This window comes from Centruroides vittatus, unplaced genomic scaffold (assembly GCF_030686945.1).
Source record: "Centruroides vittatus isolate TY-2023 unplaced genomic scaffold, ASM3068694v2 contig_555, whole genome shotgun sequence".
Lineage (NCBI taxonomy): Eukaryota > Metazoa > Arthropoda > Arachnida > Scorpiones > Buthidae > Centruroides > Centruroides vittatus.
Genome location: NW_027122330.1, coordinates 4,472 through 16,271, shown reverse-complemented (window position 1 = coordinate 16,271; position 11,800 = coordinate 4,472). Strand labels below are relative to the sequence as shown.

Below are 11,800 nucleotides of genomic sequence, written 5' to 3'. Positions count from 1 at the left end.
GACTTTTTATTACCAAATTAAGAACCAGATTGAGTGATCGGAGTATCGACCATCTTTGTTTCTTAAAATCTCATTATAAAAATTTACAGTAATATTTGTATTATGTTTTATTTAAATAAAAAATATCATTTTCTAAGTTAGAAGTTTGATCAAACTTCAGTTTTTTTCTTTAAATTTTTAACTCAATTCGTAGGCAATTTTTGTTATAAGCAGTTTCGAACAAATTTTAACAAATTTTTTTTTATTTGTGAATTTTCTACGTAATTCAAAGGTATTTTTAATACATATTTTACACATCATTATTAATACGATTTTGGAGGTTGTAGAACACTTAAATTACTTTAAAAAATGAAAAATAATGATATCATTCGATTTCAAAATATTTTTGTATATTTTAAAAATAATTTATTATATCCCGGGAAACAGTTCACTTTTATCCCGGAATCCCGGGACAAGCAAAAGACCGGAAAATAAGAAACCCTAATTGTCACTATAAATCTCTCAATGGCTCTGCCTCGACGATTAATGCAAGGGACTGCCCTACATTGGATTGTAACCATTGAAATCCTCAAGTAAAAAGAATGAAGTTGGCAGCTGTTCATCCAAGTTATCCAATTCATCCTCATTGACTCTGACATCTGGTGGCAAGTATATAGACCAAACTGTGACCATTACTCCAATAGAAATTCTGACTGCCACAGCTTGCAAATCAGTGGTTATTTGTACTGGCAAGGGTGGGATGCGATTTGAAACCTGAATAGCCACACCACCTCTGATACGGTTGTGGATATCATGATCCTTGCAGTAGAGATCTAATCCTTTTAAAGAAATTCTCTCTCCAGATTTTAAATGTTTCTGGAGTGCCACGCAGAGAGATGGGGTAAATGCTGTCAGATGTTTAATGTAAGAGAAGTTGTTGCAGAAACCACAACAGTTCCATTGAATTATTTTATAATCCAGTATGTGTTTGAGGCAGCATTCTTTGTGAAAGTATCCCTCTTTAATCTCAAAGGGGGTTTTTCTTTTGGAGGTGATGTTGACAATGTCACTTGCTTATTAGTCTCTTCAACAGAAAAGTCAGAGAACTCACTCATTGACTAAGTCTCTGATTTTTTAGAAGATGTAGAGAAAACTGATTTCACTCTTTGTTTGTTTAGTGGGTTCTTACTGACCTTTTTAGACCCATGTTTCTCGTTATTACCTGTTTTAGGTATAGGTGCTTTTGTCTTCTTAATCTCCTTTTCTGCTGTTTGAGTGCATGGTATCAGCAAATATTTCGCATAGCGGGTGAGAGATTTATTTGGTGAAAAACAGAATCTCTGTTTGAACCCCACATGCCCTTGTAGATTTCAAAACTGCAGCAAATGTCTTCTGTTTTACTGGTGTACTTAAAGTGACCATTTGATGTGCCTTCAAGTAAGGTATATTATTAATAGTTTTTACCCTCTGAATTTCTCTCTCTCTCTGCCTTGCAGCGCATTTCCAGGAGTAGGCAGGATGGGTATCTTTGCAGTTTACGCAGCATAGAGTACCTGTACATTCAGTACTCTTGCGATCTTCATTAACACACTGTGCACATGCTTTTTTTCCTCTGTATGACCGCTGACATTTAAAGCAACACAGTGGATTTGGAATATATGGGCAAACTGGGCAATGGAGTTATCCTGCTGTAACAGAAGATGGCAATGTCAGTTTGTTAAATGTCAATATAAGATGTTTTGTTGGTATCAACTTGCCATCTTGACAAATAAAAATGAACGTTGGAATCACGGATCAAAGAACATGAGGCTGCTATCCAGTTGAAACATAATACCTCCCCATGGTTTAACTACATAATAAACAATAATTGCCAAATAGTTAAAAATAACACAAAAATTTTACATTCCGAAAAAAATATATATAAACAAAGATTTAAAGAACACGTAGAAATAATAAAACATAACAATAATAATGATTTAGTAAATCTGTCAAATGGGATGCAAATCGACCAGCAGTGGTATTACGAAATAGAGGGCACAACAGGCTGATAGTTTATGAAAGTGTTATTGTAGAAGTATGATAATTGTACTGTGGAATTGTAAAACGTAGTGCTTGTTGAATTATTTTGAAAGTGTTTATAGAACTATTTTGAGAGAGTTTGGAATGCTTTTAAAGAAAGCCAGTACGTACGTATTTTTATAACAAACTTTGTATAAAATATACGGAATTTTTTAAACTAGTTTTTAAAAAAACTTTATAATTATTTTAGTATTACTGTTGATACACTAGTGAAAGAGAAATAAACAATATTGTCAAACAGATATGTAAACAGAACTCGGAGAGTGCTGTATGGGTTTTGGGGAGTATATGAAGAACTTAAAAAGGTACTAGGGAAGGTTTTTTAGGAGTTTTATTGTTTCTTACTCGCGTCGCTTATGTTAATAAAAAACCTTTGTTTTTGTAGCACTGAGGAGGGATCAGGAGTGATAACACTGATCCGAAATGCATATGTTAAAAAACCAATAAAGGAGTTATTAAACCTGTTTAGCTGTGAGACAGTCTACCGTTATTCGGATTAAAGAGACTACCACTTGATAAACATAAAATACAGCTACTAAAGAAAATTTAATAAAAATGCATAGGATCGCAGTGACACCTTAGTCTGACAGGCTGATCTGAATATCTCATTCTTCTTCAGACATCATACCAATCTTGGATATCACCCCACATGATGAGTTTAGACTTCAATGTTGGGTGACAGTGACTTCCATGTCTTCCAGTATTTTTGTTGCCAATAGTTTTACTGATTGTTGAGGTGAGGACTATTTCTACCAACAGGTCCAGACTTCAATTTCAGCATCTTTTTCAGGTGTCTGACGGTTGATTCAAATATTTTTTGGATACAAAATGGAGAGCATTTTGATAGTGGTTTCTCTCCAGTCGTATGTACTATCAAGTAAGTTGCAGCACTGGAAATGTTGGTTGTTACTGGAAGTAACTTATCTGTGTTCGGATGCTTTGTAATTTTGGAATCCATATTTAGAAATAATATTTCAGCTAGTGACCATACCCACCATGGGGTCCAATAAGGAAATGCCGTCACATGGAGTACTTCCATAGACTGTCACACCAGGGTTTCCCAGGAGCTAGATCCTCACAATGCAGTCAAGAAGAGCACATCTTGTCTGACATGACAAACTGTCAAACAGGGACATGTCTGCCTATAAACCGGTGACAGTTGAAACAATAGAAAATGAAACAAATAGAAGAAGGAACAGAATCTTCGAGAATGTCAAGAATTATGAACCACCTGTAAACAACATATCGAAAGACAGGAAAATAAACTTTACAAGTCTACAAGATGAAACCAAAGAAAAGGATGGCCTATGGAGACAATGAACCCTATTCAGAATGAATTATTAGAAAAGAAGAGGATATGCAATCCCCAAAAACATAGCAAAAAATTCAAATATTTCAAGGCAATAACATCATGCTTAAGGTAGAAAATTGGGTGAATAGATTTGAAACAGTAGCAGAATATATGGGTTGGAGCAAAAAAGATAAAATAATGTTAATGGGAAATTACCTAGAAAATGAAGCCCGAAATTGGTACATTGAATACTCAGACAATCAAAGTTAGGGAGAATTAAAACCAACTTTTGTGGGGAGTTTCAGATTACAAGCCACCAAACCTATCGTGGATTTCGTATAGTTAAAATATGACCCAAAAATAGGAGTTAAAAATTATTTTGAAAAAAAAAAGTTAAAGAAGTTATTGCAATTAAAAACTTCCAGGTAATACAGCTAATGATAGAAGGGTTACCCCGAAAAATGGTGGAATATTTAATAACAATAAGACTAAAAACTTCTGTAAAACTTTTATGAAATAAGACTGAAAATCTAAGAAAATTAAAAACAAAAATAAATCATTAAATCCACAAGGAGTAATTTTGGTTACAATACACAAGAATTTAATTCAGAACATAAAAAAAAGCAGTATCCTGCACATTTTTCAAAACGACATAATATTGTACTCCAGATACATGGACGATTTTTCATTCTGTGGACAAATGATAACATTGCACAATGTTTTCTAAACATAGTCAATAACAACCCATATAGTTTGACATTGTGCTTAGAGCAAGAGAGTGCTGATAATAACAACTTCGTCGATCTAGCTATCACATGCAAGTAAGGAGAAATATGGATGGATATTTATCTCAAACCTATTTATAAATCCATTATTATTCTGAGTAATTCTATCGATCCTAAGCACATTAAATATGCAGCGTTTCGCACATGGATTAAGCGTGTATATACCCATTGCACGAGTGTGTATGATACGTATAAAGAGTTAAGATTACATTAAGAAGACAGCAATGCAGCAAGGTTACCGAATAAGACAGATAGACAAGCTTATTACGAAGTTTCATAATCGACTTCCTCCCAAAATGATCCAAAAAAAAGAGTAGTTCTTACTTATTTCCCTTTTTTAAACAAAATAATTAAGAGAGTTACTAACAGAGATAATCTACAAATAGTGTATCGACGTAATCCAACAATCTATACAATGTTAAGAAACGATAAAAAAAAAGAAAAGTGAAATAATTTACCAGGGATATATTCTATACCTATAAAAAATCAGCATTTCAACTCTGACCTTGTTTATGTTGGTGCAACTATGCAACAGTTAAAACAAAGACTCAATGAACATAAATACTCTGAGTAAGAACATAGATAGTACGGTGATCGCAGCTTTTGCCAAACACAAGGAAGACAAGGTATTTTGGGATCAAGCATCAATTATTAGAGCCACAAATTCCAAACAAGCGGTAAAGCATCTTGAAAAGAGACAGACACACAAGGTTCTCATAAACAAAGGATGCATTAATCATAGGAATGCAGATGGGTTATCCTATGCCTGGAAATCTTTTTATAATAATGCAGTTTAACATGATGTATTCAACATTTGTTCCCCAATGGCGGCTTTATTTTTTATGTTATTTGAAAGTTATTTATAGATAATCTGAAAGCGCAAGTCAAATGAACTGCACATAGGCATTTTTGGTTTCTGTTTAATTTGTATTTCATATGTTCCATTTTAATGTTCTTTTTAATATTGGTTCAACTGAAGATGGCCGTTAAAAAACAGTTGAAAACGTTTTTGTCTTGTTAAACATTTTTTATTGCTGGATAGTTAAAGGTGTTATTTATTTTGTTTTTTATAAAAGAAAGCCAGATGCTTGTAAGATTTTTGATAGTTTAAGATACCGAAATAGGTTATAGGTTACATTGGGCTCGAAACCGTCAGAATAAACAAAAATCACCTGATTGAAAGTAGAAAGTGAATCTCGCTGAAGTAGAAAACGACAACACAGAAATGTATATTACCAATGAATTACTAAATATTAATTTAACCTAATAGTTAATTGGTTGGTTGGTTGATGTTTTTTGGCGCAAGGGCCAGATTGGCCATGCTGCGCCATGTCAAATAATTCACTTGTTAAACTCAACGCATATAATATAAAATAACAATAACAACTCACAATAACAAAAACAATACAAACACACAGAAATGATATGTAAATAAATAGTTAAATATCTTTGTACAAATTAGTGACCTTTAGAAAGACTTGCAAATTATAAATATTTGGCCTCCGGCCCAGAATCTCAGTGAGGCTTTGATTTCCTAAATACTGTCTACGCCTAATCTCAAAACCAGAGCAATCAATTAGTATGTGTTTTACACTTACAGGACAATTGCAATATTGGCATACTGGCTGCTCGTCACCCTTCAAAAGGTATTGATGAGTCAACCGAGTATGTCAAATTCGCAATCAAGTAAGGATAACCTCAGATCTCCTGTCGTACACTAAATTACGTGTCCACTTTTCTACTATTGGTTTGATCTCATATAGTTTATTGTGGACTTGTGCGTTCCACATGTTTTGCCATCTCTCTGCAACATGTTTTTTAACAACCAGCTTCAAGTCGCTTCCTTCAATATTCATTCTATGTTGACAAAGGCTTGCTGACTTTGCAGCTGCGTCAGCTTCTTCATTTCCTCTGATACCCGCGTGGCCTGGGACCCACAAAATTTTATAGAAAAATTTCTCGAAAGAAGATGGCACAATAGTTTATGGATTTTAATCACTACAGAGTGAGAACTAGGTTCACATGAGATCAAAGCCTGAAGTGCACTAACTGAGTCAGTGTAAATGGTTGGTTGGTTGGTTGGTTAAAGTTTACTGGCACAAGGGCCACACAGGCCAAGCTGCGCCACAACTTATGGTATATATATGTACATAAATAACAATAAACATAAAAATCAACAAAACAAAAAACAAAGAACCAATAACAAAAATATACAACAATTAAACTGCATGGGTTTTGTAACAACAAGATGTATATAGATATAAATAAATAAATAATTAATTAAATTTCTTTATAAATATTTGTAACTTTTAAAAAGTTCAATAATTTATCAACATTTGGCCTCTGGCCCAAAATCTCTTTAAAACTTGCATTTCCAAAATGCTGCCTACGAATCCGTTCAGAGGCGATGCAATTGCTCAGTATGTGCTTAACACTTACATTACAGTTGCAATACTGACATACAGGCTGGTCATCACCCTTCAAAAGGTATTGATGAGTCAGTCGAGTATGTCCAATTCTCAAACGAGTAAGAATGACCTCAGATCTCCTGTCATAAGGTTTCTTCTGTGTCCAATTTTCTATCACAGGTTTGATCTCGTGTAGTTTATTGTGGACTTGTGCGTTCCACACATTTTGCCATCTCTCCTCTAGTCGTTTTTTAACAACTAGCTTCAAGTCACCTCCTTCAATAAACATTGTATGCTGAGAAGGTCTTGCTGACTTTGCAGCTGCGTCAGCTTCTTCATTTCCTCTTATACCTACATGGCCTGGGACCCAACAAAATTTTATAGAGAAATTCCTCGCAAAAAGATGGCAAATCAGCTTACGAATTTTAATCACTATGGAGTGAGAACTAGGTTCATACGAGATCAAAGCCTGAAGTGCACTAACTGAGTCAGTGTAAATCACGCAGCAACGATGACCTTTCCTATTTATATACTTTAAGGCTAAATAAATAGCCTGCAACTCCGCAGTAAAAATGGAGGAATTTGGTGCAATTTGTTCTGCCACAATTTCATTCTGGCAGACAAAGGCTGAGCCAACGTAATCATCCGATTTAGACCCATCAGTGTATATAGGAATTAAATTCCTGTCACGATGTCGAATTTCAGCAAAGTACTGTCTATACATGTAATCTGGGGTGGATTCCTTAGGAAATTGCTTTAAGCTAAGGTCGACATTTATCACAGGAGTTGACCAAGGTGATATACTGTAAAGCTCAGGCTGTGAAATGTTGCCCATATCCAGGTCAATCGTGCTGCTGACATTCTCCATTCTTATGCTGAATGTAGGGACACTACTTGGGCAAGCTGCAAATAATCTTATCAGCTGAGTATCTGATACTATACAATCAACTGAAGATTTAATCTGAGATTTCTGCTTAATATAATAAAACAGAGACAACTGTTCTCTCCTCAGAGATAGTGGAGGCTCATAAGCATCCACGTACAAACTTTGAACAGGAGAAGTTCGAAATGCACCAGTGCACAAACGCAATGCTTGATGGTGGATTGGATCCAGCATCCGAAGAGTAGATTCTCGCGCAGAGCCATACACAACACATCCATAGTCCAGCTTAGAGCGAACGAGGGCTCTATATATCCTGAGCATCAAACATTTGTCTGCTCCCAGGATGAGCAGCACTAATACCTTTAAAAGGTTCAGAGATTTTAAACATCTACTCTTCAAATTGCGCAAGTGTGATAAGAACGTCAGATTTTGGTCAAACACAACACCCAAAAACTTTGCCTCATTGACAATTGGGATTTTAACCCCATTTAGGTGAATTTCCGGTTCCAGGTGCAAACCACGCCTTCGGCAAAAGTGGATGCACGAGGTCTTCTCTGCATTAAAAGTAAAACCATTGATCTTGGACCAATTGTCTATGCGGTTTAGCGAGGTTTGCAGTTGTCTCTCGATGAAACCCATGTTACTAGACTGGCAGGAGATCTGAAAGTCATCCACATACAGAGTGTGTTTCACACTGGGAGGAAGACACTTAGCTATGCTGTTAATTTTTACTAGGAACAGAGTCACACTCAAAATACAACCTTGAGGAACACCTTCTTCTTGTGTGAAAGGCCTAGAAAAAGTGTTGCCCATCCTGACTTGGAATCTACGATTCTGCAGAAAGTTTTTTATAAAAATTGGCAGATTACCCCGCAATCCAAATTCATGCAGATCACGGAGTATCCCATATCGCCAGCAGCGATCGTAGGCCTTCTCTATATCAAAAAACACAGACACTAAGTGCTGTCGTCTAACAAACGCTTCGCGTATAGATGTTTCAAGAGTTACTAAATTGTCTGTGGTACTTCTGTTCCTACGAAATCCACTCTGATGTGGTGAAAAGTAGTTCTTTTCCTCTAAGAGGAACATCAGGCGTCTGTTTACCATTCTCTCGAAAAGTTTGCACAGACAACTAGTCAAAGAAATTGGTCTGTAATTAGAGGGATTCTTGCGGTCTTTACCTGGCTTGGGTATGGGAATAATGATTGATAGCCTCCAAGAGTCAGGAAAAGTATGTTCTGTCCATATTCTGTTAAACAGATTCAGAAGATTACTAAGGGAATTGTTTGACAGATTTTTAATCATGCTGTAGTGGATTTTATCCGGGCCTACAGCAGTATTCCCCGAGCGAGAGATTGCTGTACATAGTTCTATTCTGCTGAATGGCACATTATATTCCTCATTAGATGGGGAGTGGAAGTTTAGATATTGTTTTTCAGTTTGGACTTTATAAGCCTGAAAATCCCTTGTATACATAATATTGCTGGATGAAGACGAAAATGTTTCACCCAACAAATCAGCAATACCTTTTATGTCACTGATTATTGTGCCATTACTTTCCAGCATGGACAGAGAGTGAGAAGCATATTTTCCATTGATTTTATGGATTTTATCCCAGACTGCTTTTGAGCTGGTGGAAGATGTTATGCTAGAAACATACTTCCTCCAAGAATCCCTTTGGCTTTGCCTTCTTATTTTTCTGGCATTAGCCTTTGCTTTCTTAAAAGCAACCAAATTGTTAGCAGTGGGGTATCTTCTAAAAATCCCCCATGCTTTCTTTTGCTTTTTAAATGCTGCCTCGCAATTCTGATCCCACCATGGTTTCGGATGTTTTGGATATCTGGTTGACGTTTTCCCCATTGTTTTTTCAGCTGCCTGAATAATACTGGAAGTGACAACTTCTACTGCATCATTGATATCAGCAGTATTGACCATTTCCTCAGTGACGTTAGCCAAAGAGGAAAAATGCAGGCCAATCTGCCGTTTCAAGTTTCCAGCGTGGTGGACGGGCTGTTTCACAGCTTTCTCTGCCTCGATATTTTAAAAATATTGGGAAGTGGTCACTAGAGAGTGGATTAGATCCAACCTCCCATGTAAACGCTGAAAACAGATTCGGGGTTGCTAATGATAGATCAATGGCAGTGAATGTTCTTGTTGGGGCGTGGAAGTATGTCACTTCTCCAGTATTAAATAAATATAGTTGGTGATTGCCTATGAATCTTTCAATGGCTCTGCCTCGACGGTTGATATCGTGACTGCCCCACATTAGATTGTGACCATTGAAATCACCAAGTAAAAGGAAAGGAGTTGGCAGCTGTTCAACCAATGAATCCAATTCATCGTCATTGACTCTGACATCTGGTGGCAAGTATATGGAACAAACTGTGACAGTGACGCCCATAGATATTCTGACTGCCACAGCTTGCAGCTCTGTTGTTATTTGTACCGGAAAAGACGGGATGCGGTTTGAAACCAGTACAGCCACACCTCCACTGGCGCGGGTGTGGCTGTCGTCATCTTTTCGGTAAAGATCGAATCCTTTTAAAGAAATTCTTTCTCCAGGTTTTAGATGTGTTTCCTGGAGTGCCACGCAGAGAGATGAGGTAGAGTATGTCAGGTGTTTAACGTCAGAGAAGTTGTTGCGGAAACCACGACAGTTCCATTGGATTATTTTATAATCCATTATGTGTTTGAGGTAGCATTCTTTGCGAGGGTATCCCTCTTTAATTTAACAGGGGGTCTCTCTTTTGGAGGTGACTTTGGTTTTGTAACCTCCGAATTAGTCTCTTCATCAGAAAAGTCAGAGAACTCACTCATAGACTGAGTCTCCGACTTTTTAGCTGATTTAGAGAGGGCAACTTTTACTTTTTGCTTGTTAAGTGGGTTTTTATTGGCCTTTTTTGAACCCACATTTCTTGTTATTACCCCTGTTTTAGGTAGGGGTGTCTTGGTCTTCTTGCTCTCCTTTTCTGGTGTTTGGGTAGATGGCAGTATTAAACATTTCGCATGGCGGGTAAAGGATTCACTTGGAGAGACAGAGATATCTGTTTGAACCGCACAAGTGTTTGTGGATTTCAAGACAGCAGCATAGGTCTTCTGCTTCAGTGGTGCACTAGAAGTGACCATGCGGCGAGCCTCTGGGTATGGTAGGTTGTTAACTGTTTTCACTCGCTGGATCTCTTTCTCTCTCTGCCATGCAGGGCATTTTCGGGAGTAGGCAGGATGCGCATCCTTGCAGTTTACACAGCATGGGGTAGTTTTACATTCGGTACTCTCGTGACCTTCAGTCCCACACTGTGCACATACGCTTTTCCCGCGACAGGATGTTTGTGAGTGTCCAAACCGCTGGCATTTGAAACAACGCAGCGGGTTTGGGATATATGGACGAACTGAGCAACGTAGGTATCCTGCTGTAATGAAGGATGGCAATGTTGGCTTGTTGAAAGTAAGTATCAAGTGTTTGGTTGGTATCAACTTGCCATCTCTACGAATGGAAATGCGCCGAACAGCAACGACACCTTGATCTGAAAGACCGATCTGAATGTCTGATTCATCTTCAGACATCAGATCAATTTCAGATATCACACCACGTGATGAGTTTAGGCTTCCGTGTGGTGTGACAGTGACTTCCATTTCTCCCAGAGTCTTTGTTTGCAAAAGTTTTGCCGATTGTTGTGGGGAAGCTGTTTCCACCAGTAAATCTCCCGATCTTAATTTTTGTATTTTTTTCAATTGTCCAATAGTTGATTCAAACAATTTTTGAATCAAGAATGGAGATGCTTTAGATAGAGGTTTTTCTCCAGTCGCATGCACTATTAAGTAAGCAGGGTGGCTGGAGGTCTGGTCTTTGGTCACTTGTTTTGTGATTTTATGATCCATATTTAAAAATATATATTCAGCTCCTAGTGACCCCACCCACCATGGGGCCCAACAAGGGGATGCCGTCACATGAGAGGATCCCATAGACCGTCACACCAGGGTTTCCCAGGAGCTATACCCTCACAATGCAGTCAAGTAGAGCACATCTTGTCTGACATGTCCGCCCAATCTGCATCGATCAGTTGACTCCAAGCCGAGGTCAACAATGACTCAACGACCAGCCGATTGACTCAAACGGAGCCTGATTTGAGCCTCCCGTTTATCCGAAGCAGGGGCCAAAGCAGTGTGTTGGGGACGTTATGTTGCCCCTCAACTACCAGGATCCCCCTTTCCGGCATACGGGACACCACGCACGGCAAACACGTGGGTGGGCGTTCAGATCCCAGGGATGGTAAAGAAGAGATACTAAACCATCTCTGGGAGGTCCCTCACCACGTTTGATAACAAAGGTAGTAAACTTAATCGTAGTGAACAATGGCAATTATGATTTGCTAGT

The 11,800-nt window shown here is 37.7% G+C and overlaps 1 protein-coding gene across 1 annotated transcript; it reads right to left on the bottom strand.

Moving 5' to 3' along the window:
* Positions 1 to 540: 540 nt before the first annotated feature.
* Positions 541 to 11,304, bottom strand: LOC136978835 (uncharacterized). The gene is made up of 2 exons (XM_067274654.1): positions 10,121 to 11,304; positions 541 to 715 (listed from the first exon to the last, which is right to left on the bottom strand). Exons 1-2 carry the CDS (start codon positions 11,302 to 11,304, stop codon positions 541 to 543), a joined length of 1,359 nt encoding a protein of 452 aa, XP_067130755.1.
* Between the last annotated feature and the right edge of the window lie 496 nt (positions 11,305 to 11,800).

Bases quoted from the DNA above. Each gene is read 5' to 3' on its own strand.
- LOC136978835 (XM_067274654.1), bottom strand. From the start codon at position 11,304: ATGGATCATAAAATCACAAAACAAGTGACCAAAGACCAGACCTCCAGC. The intron at 716-10,120 runs CTCAAACACATA...AGTACAAATAAC, and splicing joins ACCCTCGCAAAGAATGCTAC to CACTGATTTGCAAGCTGTGG.